Source organism: Condylostylus longicornis, unplaced genomic scaffold, assembly GCF_029603195.1.
Source record: "Condylostylus longicornis isolate FDR11 unplaced genomic scaffold, ASM2960319v2 ptg000072l, whole genome shotgun sequence".
Taxonomy (NCBI): Eukaryota; Metazoa; Arthropoda; class Insecta; order Diptera; family Dolichopodidae; genus Condylostylus; species Condylostylus longicornis.
This window is the reverse complement of record NW_026578040.1, coordinates 900,077-921,046: the sequence shown is the minus strand read 5'-3', so window position 1 is coordinate 921,046 and position 20,970 is coordinate 900,077. Positions and strand designations below refer to the sequence as shown.

At 24.8% G+C, this 20,970-nt stretch overlaps 3 protein-coding genes across 4 annotated transcripts; 2 read left to right on the top strand and 1 right to left on the bottom strand.

Moving 5' to 3' along the window:
* The first annotated feature begins 56 nt into the window (after nucleotides 1-56).
* Nucleotides 57-2,572, top strand: LOC129612453 (protein RCC2 homolog). Its single transcript, XM_055526050.1, has 5 exons — nucleotides 57-187; nucleotides 824-1,139; nucleotides 1,190-1,768; nucleotides 1,829-1,923; nucleotides 1,991-2,572. The coding sequence occupies exons 2-5, from the start codon at nucleotides 828-830 to the stop codon at nucleotides 2,430-2,432; spliced, it is 1,428 nt and encodes a 475-aa protein (XP_055382025.1). The 5' UTR covers nucleotides 57-187; nucleotides 824-827; the 3' UTR covers nucleotides 2,433-2,572.
* A 243-nt stretch (nucleotides 2,573-2,815) lies between these two features.
* Nucleotides 2,816-6,399, bottom strand: LOC129612451 (uncharacterized). Its single transcript, XM_055526049.1, has 5 exons — nucleotides 6,146-6,399; nucleotides 5,671-6,063; nucleotides 5,339-5,615; nucleotides 4,101-5,285; nucleotides 2,816-4,046 (listed from the first exon to the last, which is right to left on the bottom strand). The coding sequence occupies exons 2-5, from the start codon at nucleotides 5,959-5,961 to the stop codon at nucleotides 3,100-3,102; spliced, it is 2,700 nt and encodes an 899-aa protein (XP_055382024.1). The 5' UTR covers nucleotides 5,962-6,063; nucleotides 6,146-6,399; the 3' UTR covers nucleotides 2,816-3,099.
* A 6,438-nt stretch (nucleotides 6,400-12,837) lies between these two features.
* On the top strand, nucleotides 12,838-20,578 carry LOC129612389 (stathmin). Of its 2 annotated transcripts, XM_055525948.1 has the most exons (7): nucleotides 12,838-13,505; nucleotides 15,749-15,838; nucleotides 15,930-16,099; nucleotides 16,185-16,370; nucleotides 16,434-16,580; nucleotides 17,018-17,173; nucleotides 18,053-20,578. In XM_055525948.1, the coding sequence occupies exons 1-7, from the start codon at nucleotides 13,430-13,432 to the stop codon at nucleotides 18,149-18,151; spliced, it is 924 nt and encodes a 307-aa protein (XP_055381923.1). In that variant the 5' UTR covers nucleotides 12,838-13,429; the 3' UTR covers nucleotides 18,152-20,578. The 2 variants fall into 2 exon arrangements, with proteins under 2 accessions (XP_055381923.1, XP_055381924.1); XM_055525949.1 differs by lacking the exon at nucleotides 17,018-17,173.
* The last annotated feature ends 392 nt before the right edge of the window (nucleotides 20,579-20,970 follow it).

Genomic DNA, 20,970 nt, shown 5'->3' with positions numbered 1-20,970 from the left:
TTCCGTTTTTTCATGCAACTTGGCACTACTTTATATATTACACCGTCAAATGTATAGTTTATATCTTAGATGCTTTTCTATTGTTTAAGAAAAAGAAAGTAAAATAAATGTGTTAAGTCTAGTTCAGCATCCTCAAATTACTAAATCCGGTTTATTATATTATCAAAGAAATATTTTGAATATTAAGGTAAATATACCGTTGCATAATATATAAAAAGTACGAAGTATAAATAAAACATGAAGGTGGTACATTTATACTGGAACAGAAATATAGAGACAGATTTTTCTTTTATGTGGGAACGAAAGCCGCCATTAAGAATTTTTAGCGTCCCGTTTAAAGTGCTGTTGTAATAAACAAAACTTTCTGAAATTTTATAATATTGAATAAACGTACGTAATTTGTCCTTTAATAAGTAAAACACAAACGATTTAATTTCGTTGGTAAAGTGTATTCAAGGATTATGCACATACAATAAACATATATGTATATACATATATGTACATGCATATATGTACGGATGTATACTTGAAAGGAACTCAAAATTTATAATTACGTACAAGTGTGAAAAACAATTTATGTATCCATAAACTACAAAATCTACTAACTAAATTTTATAATGAAACATTAATAAAATGCAAACGTTACCTGCGTTTTTGTGTTTAAAATTATTAAACTGGAGCTTAATAGAAAAGCTTAGGAGCTATGAATTGTATTTCGACATAATTTATATAAATGTCATAGTTTCATACGTACATATTTGAAAATAAATTTCATACCTACAATTTTTTTATTCAACAATTGTTTTTCAAAATGTTTTTATAGAAGAATGTCCACAAAACGGAAGTCAGACATTAATGATGTCAATAACGGTAAACGTAATAGAAAATCTAAAGATGAAGAAGAAGAAAGCGATCGTTCTGAAAACGGGAATTCGCATGTTGAAGTTTTGATCCCATCTGACGAATTAGATAACACCTCCAAACTGCCTGAAGACTTATTAAAAACTTATGAAAAGGGATCTGGGCAACTTTTAATAGCTGGAATGGTTACTTGGGATTTGGTAGGAAAAAGAGACGCTAAAAAAGTCGCAAAAGTTCGGCCAAATCTCTACTCATTTAACAAATTTACGGATGCGAAAGTAATAAAAATATTAGAAATTACTTTAAAAGTACATTATTCTTATTTTAGTACAAATATATCGCAAGCGGGTGTGCAGCTGCACATAATATTGTGGTTAACACAGAAGGCCAAGCTTTAACTTTTGGTCGAAATCCGTTTGGTCAATTAGGCCAATCAGAATTGAAGTGTTATGAAAAACCAACTTTAGTTCCAGGTCTTGAAAATCTAAATATTATACAAGCAGCTGCAGGAAGAAACCATACACTATTTTTGTCAGATAATGGTACTGTTTATGCTTGTGGTGATAACAAAAGTGGACAATGTGGTATTGGAAACACACAGCCTATTGTGCAAAATGCTACAAGAATAAATTATAGGGGACCACCGATAGTACGTGTCGCTTGCGGAGCTGAATTCTCAGCAATTTTAGACATCAAAGGTAATTTATATACCTTCGGTCTACCCGAGTATGGCCAGTTAGGTCATAATACCGACGGAAAATACTTCGTAACAGCTAACAAGCTTACATTCCACTTTGAAACATCGCCAAAAAAAGTTCTTCTTTATATTGAAAAAACAAAGGAAGGGCATATTACACCAGTCGAAAACGTATCAATTGTCGACATCGCTTGTGGTAGTAATCACACGGTAATTTTTCTTGAAAAGCACAGGATTTCTAAATAATACTAAAAAATTGGAAATTTGTAGATTGCAATCGACTCGAAAAAGCGAGTTTACAGTTGGGGATTTGGTGGTTTTGGACGATTGGGACATGCAGAGCAAAAAGATGAAATGGTTCCCAGGTATATTTTATTTTACACTTTAATTCTATGTTTCAATCATTATAATAATATATACAAAAATCTCCAGGTTAATAAAAATGTTTGACAGTCAAGGCCGTGGGGTAACCAAGGTTTTTTGTGGATCTTCTTTTAGCCTTGCCATAACTGACATTGGGCAATTGTACTTATTTGGACAAAACAAAAAGACAGGGGAGGCAAATATGTACCCAAAGCCAGTGCAAGATTTGGCAGGTTGGAACATAACAGATGTAGGTTGTTCTTACACATCCATTGTCATATCAGCTGACGATACTTTAATTTCATGGGGTGCTTCACCAACTTACGGCGAATTGGGTCTTGGTGACATGCAAAAATCATCAACCACACCTAAAGAAGTAACAAAATGTGAAGGAATGAAAATACCTCAAGTCACCATGGGCCAGTCTCATTCTTTATTACTTGTTGATACTTCTGATGAAAAAACTAAAGAGAAGTATGAAAAGTTTGTGGAATTTGATCCTGATGACTAATTTTTAGAATAATTTTTGCTACAATTCATTTAAATAAAAAATACATACATACTTTAAAACATAAGAGTTCCATTTTAAATCCATATAAAACATACATGCATAATATGATATTTAAGAAAAAATTTAAAATTTTTATAATTTTAAAGTTAAACAGAATATTTACATATGAAAAGAACTTCCTTTTTTATTAAAAAAAAAAACAGTATGTTAAACTTTTATAGAAATGTAAGCAAAATAGTACACGATATTTCATAAGTTCTATTTAGAAAATATTTAAGAAAAGAAACTGATTTTATAATAAGTAAATATTTTTAACAGTCTGTATTTTCAGTATATGTTAATTTATTTCATTTTCAGCCAAAAGGCTTTGAGTACACGATTTATAAGATAATTTTATATAAACTATTATTTTAAGTTTTCATTTACATTATATGGTTTTCCTTTACATTTTTTTACGAAATATATTTTAACACAAATTAAAACAATTTCCGTTTTTAAATATAAAAAATTACTTAAGTGGACTTTACTATGTAATTAGATTTTCATACTTAGAGAAATGGAAAAATAGTACATGCCATACAAATTGATTCGTGCTACCTTACAATTTTTCCAAATGCGAAAATCGAATTACATAATAAGACCTTTTAATAATATTCATCTAACCAATTCACAACAATTGCATCAAATCTTTTAAATACTTCACTTTCGCACCTGGGATATTCATATAAAGGGCATTCCAATCAGTAATACTTAAGTGAATGACTTTAAATCCAAGCATTTCAAGGTGACGAACACGCATATGCTCATGTCCTGTTAAATTTTCATTATTATTGGTGCAATAGGCATCCTGTCTCAGAATTAATATGGCGAATTTAGATTCTTCATTCAATTGAGATTTTTTTAATCCCAATTTTTTTTGATAATTGGGTAAATGTACAACGAAATCAATGGTATATCCATAAGGTGTAGTTTGATTTAATAATATCCGTTTTTTATCTTTCACTACAGATAAAAGGACTTTCTCAACTTCTATAAACAATTTTGACGGATTTTTTATGTTTTTGCTCATTTGTGCTTCAATGTAATTTTGTTGAAACCAAGGAATTTGCATTTCTGGGAAGTCTATGCACACAGATCGATTTAATTCCATAACTTGATTCAAAATTCGGCTAGGGTATGTTTGTTTTGAATAACATAATTCAATTTCATCTTCAATTTTTTTAATAAATTCTGGAGTAAAAATTTTTTGAACAAGTTCTGATGGTAAAATTCTATAATAACAAAGTGATAAACAAGCTTTAACAATGCTTGACCCGGTCATGAAATCAAAATCTCTTTTAATAATTTCGGCGGACCAATGTAACACATCTTCGTTTTCTGGAATATAAGCCAAACTATATGCTGTATGTAAAAGTTTTTCGACTGTATCGCCTAGTACAAAGTCTCTATTTTTAAAAACATAATCGAAACTTTTACTAACAATTGTGGAAATTAAATAATTTGAAACTAGAAGATTTAAAGCAATTTCACGGATTAACCGTGAATTAATGTTTTTAGAACACACACTTTTGTAGCATTCTATTGCAGTGACATAAACTTCCGATGATGGACTTACTAAATTAAAGAAAATTTTATAATTAAGTAGCACCTTTATATTTTAGTTCTTACCTTTAATATTGTTTAAACATCTGATAATAAAATTTAGCTTAGAAAGATCTATTTCTTCATTACCTAAAAAATGTTTTATACGTCTCTCTATTATAATTTTAATTCTAACAATTTTTAAAAATATATTTTTTGGAATATCGTTTTTAAACATTAGTTCTGAAGCTATTTGAATCCCTTTCGATAAGTGAAAGCAATCATAATAACTGAGCGTATGTTCTGCTCCCTCTAATTTTGTAATTAAAAGTTGAGGCAATTCGTATGGTTTATTTTTGCTTCCTGCACCATAAGCCAATATAAAACTTGCTAATATAATAAAATTCCTATTGTTTTTCTCGCACTCATTTTTCAATATAATTTCTTCAGCATATCGGCTTAAAGTTTTTTCGAATTCTAAATGACGGAAGGTTCCCCCAACATTATTATTGAAAAACATATACCGAAAACAATGTTTTGCTAGCAAAAAATCCATCTGTTGTTGAGGATCTGATTTTACTACACATAACAGTTTTGACCAATACAGATTACATAAGTGAAAATCAGAAACTTTTAGATTTCTTATTAAATTATAGAGCGATGAAGACAGTTTTGAAATGTTATTTGTTAATGAAATATTTTCAACTATTTTTCTAGATTTTTCAAACAAATATTTTCTATGAGATTTATTGAAATTTGCCGCAAACGCAATCAAATCAATGCTCAAATTGTCCTCATTTAAGTTTTCAATCATATGAAAAATTTTAGGTAGCATATTTGCAGGTTCAAGGTTATTTTGAAATAATTTACAAGTTAATTCCACTTCTTTAGTATTCATTTTTTCTATTCTATTTAATAGAATAATTAATAAATTTCGAATAAGATTATGATTCATGTTTGACCATTTAGGATAAGAAAAAAGTGTGGCAATTATCAAAATTCTGTTAGTAGCAATATTATCAAAATCTTTTGTGGGTATATTTTTTTCTACTTTAATTTTGTACTTTTCAATAAGCTCGTCTGGAACAAACGATATAATATTTTGCAAGCATGCTGCTGCCGCATATAAACTTTCACAGTCTCCATTATTTTCGATATGTCTAGCCACACAAGCAATCAATTTGCTACAAATATCAAAGTTATAAAACCCTCTTCGTTTTTTGATTATGTATGAAAATTTTAATAATGTAGATAAGGGGACTTCGTCTTCAACTTAAAAAAAAGATTTTTACTATTTGATTAAAATTCAAAGTGTACCAACATACCATCTAAACAATTATAGCATTTTAAAAACAACTTTTGTGTGCTCGTATTATTAGTGTCCACTCCAAGCCTTACTACGTATAGTAAACAATAAATGCTTTCATTTAGGTCCATATTTACAATAACTTTGTTCATATTATTCAACAATACTTGCAATTTCTTGAACAATTTTATGTTTTCATTTGGAAACGTTTGTTGAAACATCAAAATTTTTTGAAGAGCCTGTGCAAATGCTTGCCCACTATAATGTTCTTGGAAGTTTTCATGATGCTGAAAAATCTTAATATTTTTTTTAATACATAATCCAACAAAATTTCCAAAACAACACAAATACCTCATCAACACTAATTAAATGCTTCATAGAAAGTAACGTTTTATCTTTTGTTAAAGGATACAAGTCTTTTTCAATGAACTTTTTCATTATTTGCAATTCACCATTTTTCTCTAAATTATCGCCCCATCCAGAGTCATTATCTTTTGTTCCAAAATTTTTAACCAAAGCACTCGTATAAATTTGCTTAAAAACGAATTGTAGCTTAATTTTAAATTGATTTTGAAAATTTTTTCTTATGCAGTTGCTTGCGGACCAAGTAATAGAATTTTTATAATATCTACCCAGAAACATTTTTGATAACGTTATTCAATTTACATAATTCGTTATATGTACTTATATATGGACTACATACATATGTAGTTTTAATATAACATTTCACGTTTTAAGGAAACTCTGTAGTAAACAAAAACACAAAAACATATCAAGATCATTTGTGAATTGTGCCGCAATGCGCCTAATTATTAATAAGACTTACTAGATTAAAACACTGGCAGTAGAGACTATCTTTCTTTTTCTCTACAATGGGATTTGATATTTAATTATTTTCCTTAAAAATTTTTTAAAGTTTCGGAACTCAGACGAATTTGACATTGCAATATTTTAGTAAAATAAGTAAATTTTAAAATAAAACTAATAAAAGTTTGTAGTACAATAAATATTTAACTGGAAAAACAGATAATATATACTGTAGTACACGTAAGGCAGACGGTTTCCGATGTCAACCCAGAACAAGAGCGTTCACATATTATATGTATTTTGCAAAATTAATGCATGACGTTACGCACGCACAAAAACAAATAATGTCAAATAAAACCGTCAACGCGGAAAATTGCCCTTTTTCTTTTTTCAATTTAATTGGGAAAAAAAGAAGAGTTGAGTTCCCTTTTTTAAATTCTCCTAGAATTTTTATGATGACATTTCTTTCTAATCATTAGAAATATTTTTTTACCTGATGAGTAAAATGTTTTGTGAGAATAAGAATTAAAATGAGAAAAATGTTATAATTAAAATTAATAACCTGTTATAAAATATAATTAAAATTTAAGTTTTCTTTGTGTCAAGTTTTTCAGTTTTCATTTGTGCTCGTCATTTTATTTTACTTGCCTTTTTTCTACTCCCTCTATTTAACCTACGTTATCCCCTCTTTTTCCTTTCCGTTCCTATAAATGATGACGCCGTTGCTTGGTAACTGTTGCTTGCTTAATTGCTATTAAATGACGTTTTTAGATACGCCCTTTAACGATGTGCTTCTTGCTTTATCTAAACAAACTAATAGGAGAAAAGGAGAAATATTTGCAATAAAAAAAATGAAAAGCTGCGTGAAAAACAATAGTCTTTAAAACATTTTTTCAGTAATAGATTCTCACAATGCGTAATACATATAAGAAAAATCAAATAAATTAAACAACTTTAAAAAATGATGCTTTTTCCGGTAGGTGAAATAGTTTTTCTATGTTACTTTACAACATATGAATGGTATGTGTCGAAGTTATTTTGACATTTAATTTAATTATATTTTAAATGTGATTTTCTATTTATTTGACATTTGAACAATAAAAAAATAGCTATGCATATAAAAAACAAAAAAATTATTTAAAAAATAAGGTTATACAAAAAAAATTAGGGTTATGTTTTACTCATATACCGAGAAAGATCTATACATTTATAAATTACGTCTTCATACGTCATATATGAGTTTATGAGTAGTTTGAAAAAGTAAATAGTAAATAGAAATAAATTTTAAGTATTTTCTACAAATCAGCTTTCAAAAGGATTAAAAATTTTATAAAAAAATTTAAAAATGATCGCGCATAAATATGCAAATCATATACTACGGAAAACGCATCCCTGTTTTTTTTGTTTTTCAGTTATTTGACAATTAATGTAAGGTTTAAGTTAAAAATGTTATGTGTGAAATGTCAATGTTTTTTTTAAAACTGGATGTTCACAATCGAGTTTGAAAAACTACTTTTCAAATTTAAAACAAGCTTTCCGAAATCTATTTGCCTTAAAAGTATATTGTAATATACATATGTACATATAACAGATTTATTATATTAAAAAAGTTATGTCGTCCCTTGAAAAAAAGATGAAAAATATTACAATTTGCAGAAAAATACATCTATTATTACCACCAAAACACCACTTATACCACGAAAAGGTAGAAAAACCCAAGCCCAAAAAAATTATCAAGATTTCTTTAAACACTTTCCATATTTTCCCTTTTTCTCATTAAAATTAGAAACCAAAAATGATAGTGTAACTTATCTATGTATGTGGAGAACATACCATTTGAAATATTAAAGAAATATTTACTTTTTTCTCCTTCATAATATATGTATGTAATGGTTTTAAAAGTAACAGATATTTTAAGAAGATTTTGATAGCAATCTAAAGCACATACCTATATATGTATCTAGTTAGTGTATAATTATATATCTATCGAGTTAGTGCATCTTACCTTATAAAGTTTAAGCAATTCAGGTTTACACATTTTTTGCTTTTTATTGTTACAATTTGCTTCGTGTACGATATAACGTATACATAAGACGTTGCATCGTACAGATTTTTAATAAATTTTCAAACTCAAAACTATCTGCAATTAATTTAATATTTAAAAAATATATTTGTACGTGTTAAAAGAAACTCAATAGAATACACGCTTTTTTGAATTATTTATCACTTCTTACATTAGTTATTTTACTGTCCACAACATATTATATTTTCTATATGTTCAATATATTCAAATTCCCTAAATTAAATTAAATATTTATACATACATATGTGTACTGAAAGAGCTGTGATGAGACAAGAAACTTTTGCTAGAGCAAAATAATTTCTTGTCTCATTATAGCCTGCGAAGTCAAAAGTCATAGATATTTATGATTATGACATGATCTATTATTTATGACATTTAACGGAACGCTACAAAAATCGCAAAGAATGGGTGTTTTTAATAATGCAACATGCTTCCGGATTTCTAAGTTAGAACTTAAATTAATGACTTTATATCTAACAAGTCCCAATGCTCAGAGAGAAACTTGAAAGCACGACCTTATTTTATATGGGTTTTTTTAAATCGAAGTGCCTATTTTTTGAGAAGAAATTTTTAAAATAAATTCACACTTATTATAAAGCAGGTAAAATTTCGAAAATATATTTGAAAAATCAAAAAAATATATTAATATTTTCATTCATAATTATTTTAGATTAGATGTAAAGACATTAATATTAAACTCTTTTTTGCGTAAAAAAGAGAAAAAGATAATAAGAAATATGACACGTCACACGATCATTGGCATTTAAAGAAAAAAACAGGAACGAAGCCAAAAATTCGTAATATTTCGTAAAAAAAATTGAGTATTGGGACCAAAGTATATCTACTCACAAGTAGTTCGACTCTCCGTTTCCATCTCACTAATGCAATCACTCACCAATATTTGTATACAAAAAATTCCCCTAGTTAAAAGAGTTAAGCAGTATACCTTCTTATTTTCATTTTTATACACATAAGAATTTTTGGGAGAGGGAAAGAGTACGCAATAGATGTCAACCTGTTTTTTTATAATGTATTTTGAAAGGCGACACTTTATTATTTGCTCGTATATAAAGTAAAGGGAAAAATATTAAGAATTTTAAAAGCGACACAATAATTTCTGTAATTCATTCCAGTACAAGGTGGCAAAAAAGGTGTATTCATATTATAAAAGCGAAGCGGAAAAAAAAAAGTTAAAAAAAAATTATTATAATTTATATAATATAATTTTGAAATATAATAAAAATAAATTTTAAAAAGACGTAAAATATTAAAAAAAATTTTAAATAGTTGTGAAAAAAAATATTTTTCAGTTTTTTATAAATCATCCAAGAATTTCATGGATAATTTAAAGAATTTAGAAAACACTTTTATTAAACTTTTTAATGATATTTGTACAGAAAAAAATTTAGAATGTAATATATGTATATATGAACACTTAAAAATAATTTCATCTATGAATGTTTGAGAATTAGAATTTACCACATAATAAAAAGTTTTAATAAAACTATAAAACAATTTGATATAAAACAAAAAATTTTTAGTGTTAAGCATTTGTAATTAATAATTATCAATAAATAAAATAAATAAATTATCTTTAAATTTTTTACTTTTATTACAATCTTAATAAATTTAGAACATATTTCCCATGAATTGTTAATAATTATACTTCATAAAGTAATCAGTATGCATACACCTTTTTTTCCTTATAAATTACTTTATTTCTATGTCACTATCTGATAATGTGTATCTATTGTACCAGGTACGTGCATGTGTACATTCATACCTGAAATTTCAAACTCTTTTGCTTTTATACATTCGAATTTTTTACCTAAATTTTATAAAATGAAAAATAAATTTTGTTATTATCAAAATAAAAATAACAAAATTTTTACCTAACTTAATTTAATTTTATTTTAGTTCAATGTTTTTGATACACTCGTTCTAGTTCACTGAAATATAAATTTTTTATTAAATTATAATAACAAAATTTAAAAGAAATTTATTCTAATAAATCCTGTTCTGACATTATTTTTTTTAAATACAAGATAGCTTCCGCAGCATTTCAATTTCGCATCAAACACATTTTTTTGTTAGCCTCCGCAATACTTTATTATCAAACGTAAATCATTATTTCATTTAGTAATTTAGAAATGAACTATCAAAAACGCAGAATATTTCGAATTTTGTTTTTTACTTATTTACTACTTAAGTTTATTTATTGATTAAAATAAATTTAACAGAATGAATACAAGAACTTGCATACGAAAAAAAAATTTTGTAGAACTAAATCGCAAATCACAAATTTAATTTCATTTTTATGTTACATTTTCTTTACTTTTCTTTCTTTATCAAAAGGGAATGCTAAACACATATTGATCTACATTACAAATTCTTTAGTATACGAGAATGTATGTAATTGCTTTTATGTTTGGTTTATAATACCTATGGATGAAAACAATGGTGTACTTATGTATATGTGACAGAAATAGTAAATAACAATTTATGGTTCCACAAAAGAATTTCTCCGAAAAGATACATATTTTTATACATCGAACGTAATATAATTATAGTACCTACAATCAATTAAATTCTTCCCATATTCTTAGACAGTATTCAATTATCGACGGCTTTAGCACCTTTTTTGTAGAAAAGCCACTCTCTCCTACTTTTACATACTACCGTATGTAAAAGTAGGAGAGAGTGGCTTTACGTGCATACTACCAAATTTAATTGAAGAAGACATAAAATTTTTCATATTACAGCTGTTATGTTGTGAGCTTCACACCATAATGAGAAGTCATAATAAGTTAGTCCTTATATTGATTAATTATTAAAGCCATAATTAAGCAATATAAGGACGTTCATATGTATGTACATATTTATACATAAATGATATTTAAAATAATATAATGGAATTAAAAAATAATTATCAATCATGCACAAAAAACAACTTTCGCTATTTATTAAGGCAACTATAAGTTTGATTCTCATATATGTACTCGTAAGTATACAATACACATAATATTCACACACTATATATATATTCATATAATATTCTGCATTTTTATATCTACTTTTATATACATACATATGTACATACACATATGCATGTAAACATAAATATGCTGAAAAATTTTCTTTTATTTTCATGTCCATGTATTTAAAAAGCGTAATAAGATAATGTATAAATAGCATTTTTATTCTTGTATATACATACATACATATATGTACCCATAGCTCCCTTAAATTAAAGTTTTAAGAAATTTATTTCAACTTATTTATTTGAAGTTAAAATACATATACCGAAATCGTACAATGACTCATATACATATGTTTTAATAATTTTAAATAGGGGTAGTGGTTTTTTATATTTACGTTCCTTGCTTTTTTAGATTAACGTCGTCTGTTACAAATAAAAATACATACATATATACGTATATACATAAATATAAAAAGTAAAATAATACAGTATATTTATTCTTCTACAAAATTCACTAATTCTACTTAAATTTTCCGCAATTTCCTTATGCATTTTTGTACAAACATACATATAATTACGAAAAATTTTATCCACACTTATACATGTGCACCTGTAAATGAAATATACATATATTATATTGTATACATCCCCGTGTATATGTAATTATGGTAGGAAACATATCTGAATAAATTTATGTATGTACATATATACATTTTTGCTGCATTCGTACTTGCAACTAATGAACTTTTACGTCATTTTACAAGTTTAAAAAAGAAATTTATTCCACAAAATGAATTGTTTATCCAAAAGGACATAAGCATGCGCGATCAAAGGATAAACAGTATCGTATTTCACGTATGTAAATACGATAAAACGTGTGCCGTCGTAACAACAATTACTTTTTCAAAAATGTCGTGTATGGTTCTTGACTTTGGTTAATTTTAATTCGCTCTGCCAAAATTTAATTTCACTTTAATTTTCTTTATTTAAACAATTTTCTATGAACATGCGGGAAAAAAATCAAAACTTGCTTTGACAAAACTTATGATTACACCTTCGGCATATATTCAAAACGCGTCTAAAAACTTAAATTGTGGAAAAAATCTACTTCAATAATACATTATGCAAATAAGGTTGAGACGTTTTTGAAACATTGCACATTCGAATATGACATTGCAACTTTCTCATTATCTTAAATATCAAAAAGCTGTGCGTAAAAACACCTACACTACTTTAGCGTGCGTACATAAGTTAAAATTCCAATAATTCAGTTTATTTTATGTAGTCCAGGTTAAGTTTTTTTTATAGGTTAATAGTATATTTAGCCTAACCAACACTCTTCGCTTTATAAAATATTTTAAGTCTATAACACATAATTCTATTTATAACATAAAATCCTTCAATTTCAAAATCTATTTTGTCTTATCTTTAAATGTGCTTTGTCAAATATCTTAAAAAATTTTTTTTATTGTAACACAAAAAACAAAAATTGTGTTGTGCGGATAAATCTATAAAATTTGTGAAACTTCAAAATGATTTCGAAAAAGAAGGAAATCGATACTATCTCCTCTTATGTTTATATCGTAAAATTGGAAATTTAAAGAAATGAAAACTTACAAGGTTAACGGTAGATTGTTTTATTTTAAATCATTTAGTCAGTCGTCGCGTTCAATCAAAGCCAGTTGTTAGTGATTTAATACATATAAGCTGTAATTTTATGGTTAAAATCAAATAGTAATTTTTCCGTTTTTGGTAGATTTTTCAATTTTATCCTGAATTTTCTTATATTTTTCAAAAAAAAAGGATAGTATATTCTTATTTTAATTTTTCAAAATTATTTACATAATTTTTTATGCCCCGCCCGACAACTTCTCTGCCATATTTTAATTAAAAGCTCATAAAAAGCCTGTATGAGAAAAAAATCGATCTATAATTGCATATCCTTGTTCATGAGATTATTATAAGACTTTAAATTTGAAAATAATAAAAATTATTAAAAAATGATAAAAATAAATAAATTAGAATAAATTTAACGTATAAATGAAAATTAAATATATACATATTACTAAATACTAATTTCTAACCTAACTAAAACTATATTATTAAAAAATCAAAAGGAACTTAAAAAATTTCAAAAAAATAAAATTCATATAGGTTTTCTAAATTTGAAATTTCACTGGTATTAAGGGATAAACAATTTTATATTTAAAGAAAAAAAAGAAATAAGAAAATTGTCAATCATGCTTATAACTCTAGTAAAAGAATCTGTAATGCGTTGTTTCTGTCATTCGTGCCAGGCACCATCTTTACCTGCCGGTAAGTTTTTATATAATATATGGTAATTATGTGTAACAGTAATTTTTTTACTATTGAGTTTTTACTTATTTTTTATTTTTAATTTTTTTTTATATTATGTACAAGTCAATGACTCAAAAATTACGAATCATAAAATTTTGTTTTATTTTAAAAAAATTGCGCTTACAATATTATCCCTAAAAAAATCTATATACATATATAGATTTCATTTTAACTAATTTTTCTATGTAGGTATGTGATACTACAAAATATTAATTACTAAGATACATATATAATGTACCTCAAGAAATATTAATTGTAGTTTCTTCCAATTCGTTTTAAAATAAAATTATACCTTATATCAAAACCTCCACTCACTATCCAAATTTTCAAAATAATCTCGCTTAAACCTCAAATTCTAGGAACTAATATCGAACTTAAAAAAACAATAAAAAAATTTCTAGACAAAGTCAAAAATTAGTACATTTTTATAGCATTTTTAATATTTTCATTAAAAAAAATGCAAATAAATCATCAGTTAGTCTAAAGATACACTATTTTAAAACTACACGTTTATTGTTTTTAATTTACTTTCTTAGATTTACCGAAGATAAATTCATATTATGTATAAGTATACATACATATGTACATACAAAAACGCATAAGTATATTAGGTATTTATGTTACATAAAAATATCTTTCGTTTTGAAAAATCAATTTCTGTATTGAATATACTTGTATACTTGTCGTATTTTTGACTTATGATGACGATTTTTTTCCAATTTATAAAAAAACATTGTTGTTGTGTCAAAAGCCTTGTGGAAGATGAATGAGTCATTTTATAGGCGTCGTATAAATTATAGTATGTAGACTTCTGTAGTGCATAAACTAACGTATATGTACTTTCTAATGTAATACTCTAGTGTTATATATTAGGGAATCCTCACTCTCCATAGTTGGATTTGTTTCCCTTGCTTCTATTTTTTGAATTTTCCTTTTTTATGTCAATAATTTTTACTTGTTCATTTTCCATTATTTAATTTTTTGCACTAAAATGAAATTCCAGTAATGTCGACTTTATATATGAGTACATTAAATTATTAAAATCGAGTGGAAATAAAAAATAATAAAAGTATCATGTACACAGGTAGTTTGAGGACACAAAATTTTCAACATTTTTATAGTATGAAATTTAATGTCAGAGTAATCGAAATATAATTATTACATATAAAGTTCGAAATAATGTTTTGTCAAATAGTTATTTTAAGTAAGTGAATGAGTTCAATGTAAGTTTTTGCAACTAAATTATTAAAATATAGGTTTAAAGGATTTTACTTATCAACTTAGAATTAGCTACATTTATATTTAAATCTTCATAAAAGAATGTAATTAAGCATAAAATTTGTTAAGCGAGTCGTTTTGAGTCGGCCTCAAAGCCAAGAAAAACTTGCAAACTAAATTGGTTATTTAGTCTAAAGTTTCAGGTCTTACTGATTGATCTAAACCTAAAGAAGAATCACTTAAGAAGATTTTTGTTATTGGAGTAACTTTAAAATTATAAGATTGTGGTTGGAGACATGGATAGCAAAACTAATACAGCGTATTTATTATTAAAGAAATTTATTCAATCGATTTTAAATAAAGACGACTTACGACTTGTACGTACAGTAGCATTTAAATAACTTATTATGGGTATAGATTATAGAATAACCATTTACACATTGATTAAATACATTTAAAGTTTTTAAAAATTTTTTCAAGCTTTCCGTCTGGTTTATTTTTTTTTATATGAAGATTTTTTTTCTTTTCGTGAAAAAAAATTCTAATATAAATTTTCTTTCGCTAAAAATGCATTTTAAAAAATTTTATTAAAATTATCTAACCCTTAATTCACTTTCAATCGGATCAGACATTTTAAAAATATAAAACATAACAAAAGCAATTTACTTCGCCAGACATGATAATTCATGTAACATGATAAAATGTTTTGGTAAGTTGGAAAAGCTTATGAACACATTTAATTTGCAATATCTGTTTTTGAACATACATATTATACAGGGCAATTTTCGCTATATCTCACGATATATTGCTTTTATGTAAAGGACTAAATTGTAATGTAATATTTATAATGCAAATGGGTATCAATTAAATTTATGATATAAGTTTTGCTTATAATTCTGTAACAATAAAATAAAATATAAAGTAAAATTATTAAACCTATGGATATAAGAAGGATAAAAATAATTCATATTTTTATTTCATAGTTGGAAAAAGAAATGCTCCTTTCAAGAAAAGCAATACTAAAGTTCGCGCCAAACAGCCTAGAACTGGTTCAAAAAAAGTGAAATTCATAAGTAAGAATAAATTTGACTCTCTTTCTACAAATATTGAATAAACAAAATTATCACATTAAAACTATTATGATTTTGTTATACATATTTAAAGCTACGGAAATTCGATGCCAGGAAAAATCAAAAGGTGGTCTAAGTTATGAAGTTATTCTGGCTGAACCAGCACCAAATGTTGCACTGCCTAAAAAACCTCTATCACCAAATAAAAATGTTTCAGCCGAAGAAATTGAACAAAAACTAAAAGCGGCTGAAGAGAGAAGGCTCGTAAGTATATAAGATATCACAGTTGAATAATTTTAATGAATGAAATACCAACTAAAATAATTCAATGAACTAATTAATATTAAAGTCTTTGGAAGCTAAAAAAATGGCGGAACTTTCTAATAAATTGGCAAAAATTGAAGAAGCCTCTCGTAAAAAGGATGAATTGAATAATGAATTTATAATTCAAACAAAAGAAGCTCTAGAATCTAAAATGGAGCAGCACGTTGAAAAACGAGAAGAAATCATTTCAAGTATGAAAGAAAAGTTGAAGGTATTTCAAAAAAAATTATTTTAATTTCTAATTTTTAATTTTTTAACTTTACGCATTTTTCAGATTCATTCACAAGATATTGAAAAAACTCGCAATTCCTTGGAACAACAAAAAGAAATTGAAAAAGCCGCCATTGAAGAAAAACTTAAAATTGCACAATCTCTTCGAGATGATAATTTGAAAAAAATGATTGAACGTCTTAAAGAACATGTAAGATGTATAAATTAATGTAAAAGAAACAAAAATTTAGCAAAACATTTTATTTCATGTTTTACAAATTTCAATTTTTTTCTACTTCATTTAAACATGTTGTACATTTCATTTGCTCATTGTATTACTTCTATGTGCAAAAAAAATCACATATTTCTTGAAAAGCAAATGTTTTGCTGAAAATATAGCTGCTGTGATATTAATAATAATAATTTTGAAAAATTCAAATAACATAACAAAATAAAAATAAAAAAACATGACAAAAATCATTGCAAAATCGAGTTAAAAATTGCATTGTTTTATATTTCTCTTTTATAACTACTAATAATTTTTGATAAATTTTGTTTTCTAATACCTATCATAATAACATAAAACTACTACTACAAAACTATTGAACATCGAATATATTTTTGAATTCTATATTCTCTGTTGTGCAGAATACCATTAAGGTAGCAGAAGTGAAAAATCAAGTCGAAGGTTTCGTGGCCCAAAAATCGGAAGAAAAAACAAAAATTATTGAAAATAAATTATATACAGCAGAACAGAACCGTGAAAGGGAAATTCAAAAAAAAATTGAAAAAATTCGAGAACTTGTACGTTTACAAAATAATTATTTACTATAATTTTAATTTAAAATAAAATTTTCAGTGTAAATTTTAATATGTTTTGTAAAAAAAAAAAAATTTTTTTCTCCATTGGTAAAGAGTGAAAGTTCCCAGAGCATATTTAATTTATTGCATAATTTATACTTATGTCATGCTAAATGTGTTCGAAATTTGATCTATAGTTTTTACTTTTATTATTTTTTCACTATATACACATATTTTAATCACTATTTATAAAAGCACAATCCCACTTCTTTTTAACCATTTTTAATTAAATATATTTTTGTAATTAAATATAAAAAAATTAAATTAAATGAAGGACCAAAATATAAAGTCTGACGTTAATATTTTATGTTTAAACTGCAAATACATCAGAAAATTAATTTTAAAAAAAAAATTAATAGCAATTTGATTTTAAATTCATTCTGAACTATGATTTTTAGACCTATGGTTTAAGTTTTATTTAAGATAAGTTTCATATTTTATAAGAACAAATTTTTAAATTTTTCTAAATTTTACATTTCAGTACATAAAAATTCTAACTATATTAAACAGTGTTTTACGCATGTTTTTTATACTTAATGTTTTTTACAATTTAAATAACAAAAAAATAAGTTTTTCGATTATTTTTAATTGAAAATTCATTTAATCTCTATTTGAATGCGTTTATTTCTTTTTGAAACTAAGTACACGTTCTTTACGTAAAATTTGGAAGCGAAATAAAAAATTAATTTTCTTGTTACGTTAGATGTTTATTCATGTACGAGTATAACTGTGAATTTTCAATTGATACAATCAAAAAAGATATACATATATATTTAAAACAATATGAATTGTATAGTTGATTAATTATTTAATTTTTTTCAGGAACGTCGTGCTGAAATTGTTCGGCAAAATAAAGCTGCACTATGTAAGAATTCAACTGAACATACTGCTAACGATTCATTAATCACTGTATGTGGTTAAAAAGGGTCACAATACTTCGTTTTTTCTTCTCATCGCTAGCTATATTTTTTCAAAAAAAATCGATGAAAATTTATGAACTCAAAATGAAAATATTATCAAAATATTCAAAAATTAAAAAAAAATCAATAATAAAAGACAAATTTAATGAATATTTTTCATTAATTTTAGTTCTTCATTATTAAAGTTTGTCAAAAAAAAAAAAAAAAACAAAATTGTTCTTAAATAATATAATTACCATATATGCAACAAAAATTGATGAAAAAACGCTGAAAAAATTATATAAAAAAATAAGTAACATTTATTAAATCAAAATTAACACCTTAACAAAAAAAATATTAAACAAAAGAAAGAAAAAATTTTGCTTCATAAATTTTTATGTAAACGCTTTTTATATATAAACCGAAATATATTTGTATAAAATCTACATACATATATTAAAATGTTTGCCATGTATTTAAAAAACAATTATGCGATGTTTTATTTACACAAAAATTTGAACAAAAATATTAAATGAAACAATAAAAAGAAAATTATTATAATACGCATAAGCAATTGAAATTTTTTTTTGTTCAAATTGCTTGTCTCTTATATAATTATTATAGTCTTATAATATATAACAAAAAGAAACGCTTCATTATTATAAAAAAAATCACATAAGACTTGTTATATATACTCTCATATTATATATAAACACTTTCACATTAATATATACTTACAAAATACGTGTATAAATATATTTATTCATATAAACATAAATTTAATAAAACTATTGCATACACATATGTATATGTATATAAATCAATAACATATGAAATTAAATTTTGTGTAGATAAAAATAATTCAATTCAGAATTAAACAGAATTTAAAAATTATTTAATTAATTTTTATACAAGTTTAAATTGAAAGCGCAGTTTTGTTTTGTCCTTTTTCAACTACATATACAAACCTGAATCTAGCCAACCTGAGCAAAATTTATGAATAGCATAACAATTTTAATTTTACCGTATAATTGCAAACAAAATTTGATTAGTTTTATTCGAATAAATATATATGTATATACATACGTATATAAATCGGTATTTGTAAATTTTGTTCAGATTATTTATGTACATAGATTTACATATTTGTTTTAAACTGGTTAATCTATTTATGATATCTGCCAGTTGGAAGGATGAAACAACTTTAGTTTGGAAAGAAGACAATTTCCTATTAAAAGTTGCTTGGAAACAGTACTATATTTAAAGAATTAAGTTTATTTGAAAAAAAAATAATTTTTTTAGATCAATTTTGTATGTATGTATGTATGAAATTATATTTGCAATTTAAATTTTTAGTAATAAAATTTTTATTATTAAACATTTCTTTTTAGAATTTTAACTTTTAAAGTAAATACATACATATATAGGTATACATACATCACATCACAAATTAAATTTTTACATCTATTTCTAATATTCCAAATACATACATATTTATATGTATATATGTCCTTATCTCTTTTTAATAAATTTCATTCTACTAGATTAATTACAATAAATTTTCAGTTGTAATTGTTATATTCTTTTTTATTGAAGATTGACACACATGATTTTATTTACTAGTTGTAGAAATTATTAAAATATTTTTTCTATATATATATATATATATATATATATATATATATATATATATACATGCATATATATATATATATACACACTTTTATAAAATTAATTGAGTATAAATCAGTTGTGTTTAAATTTAAATACTTACATAGAGAAAACTATACTTCACTCTGATTGTATGGTATGTATTTTGCTTTTCTAAATCTAGAAATAATTAGCACAAAAAAATGAAAATAATTTTAACAATAATCACAAATTTACACACACCATATATTTATACATTAAAAAAATTAAGAAAAAGAAAGTATAGCCATAATTTAGTCCACAAACAGACGATGAAAAAAGAATACCTTAACATACCTATATACAGATAAAGAAAAATTATTTTAAAATTTAATCAATTCAAAAACTGCATAAAGTTCTGAAAAATGTAACCGGTTTCCGTTTACCGAAATACCCAATGTTTTTATTACAAATCTTTATCAATTTCTTTGCTCTATTAATAAAAAAAACTACACAGTAAAACCTTATGAAACCGATGATGACTTAGAATTTTAGAAAAAAAGAAGTCATAACGTAAAACACACATTTAGTATTCAAAAGTCTTACAATAAAAAAATTATATAGGAGAAAAATTATAAAAGGAAAAATAAAAAAACAATTAGAAAATAAAAACAATATTTTTTCTACCGATTGAGTAAAGAATTTAAAAAATAAATATTCAAATAAAAAAATTAAATAAAGTAATTTATAATCTAGTGTTATTGTAATAATTAATCTTTTATTATTAAAATTTTATTTTCTTCGTTTGAAATTTACATAATTTACAAAAAAAAAAATAATAAAAATTTTTTTAGTTAAATGTGGTCTAAATGTGATTTAACATATTTAAAAAGAAATTATATATAAATTAAAAGAAAATAACATTTAACATGAGTAAATAAACAAAATAAAAAAAAGGAATTTTGTACTTGTAAATGAAATACTATAAAAATATTAAATTCGAGTATTATGGATTGAACATCATTTTATGTAAACTAATGTTATATTAAAAACAAAAATTACTGGTAACGAAAATTCATAAAATGAAACGCTGCTTTAATAAATAAATAAAAACAAAATTTTTGTTTTATTACTTAACGAAAATTGCTGTACTAGAACAACACTATTTAATTTTGAATTATAAATCTGTCCTTTTAAATTAATAAATACTTA

Coding starts and splice junctions, on each gene's coding strand:
- LOC129612451 (XM_055526049.1), bottom strand. CDS start 5,961: ATGTTTCTGGGTAGATATTATAAAAATTCTATTACTTGGTCCGCAAGC. Junction 5,616..5,670: donor ATTTAATTAGTGTTGATGAG/GTATTTGTGTTG, acceptor AAAAATATTAAG/ATTTTTCAGCATCATGAAAA. Junction 4,047..4,100: donor ATGTTTAAACAATATTAAAG/GTAAGAACTAAA, acceptor TCTTTAATTTAG/TAAGTCCATCATCGGAAGTT.
- LOC129612453 (XM_055526050.1), top strand. CDS start 828: ATGTCCACAAAACGGAAGTCAGACATTAATGATGTCAATAACGGTAAA. Junction 1,769..1,828: donor CTTGTGGTAGTAATCACACG/GTAATTTTTCTT, acceptor GGAAATTTGTAG/ATTGCAATCGACTCGAAAAA. Junction 1,924..1,990: donor AAAGATGAAATGGTTCCCAG/GTATATTTTATT, acceptor AAAAATCTCCAG/GTTAATAAAAATGTTTGACA.
- LOC129612389 (XM_055525948.1), top strand. CDS start 13,430: ATGCTTATAACTCTAGTAAAAGAATCTGTAATGCGTTGTTTCTGTCAT. Junction 13,506..15,748: donor GGCACCATCTTTACCTGCCG/GTAAGTTTTTAT, acceptor TTTATTTCATAG/TTGGAAAAAGAAATGCTCCT. Junction 16,581..17,017: donor TTGAACGTCTTAAAGAACAT/GTAAGATGTATA, acceptor TCTGTTGTGCAG/AATACCATTAAGGTAGCAGA.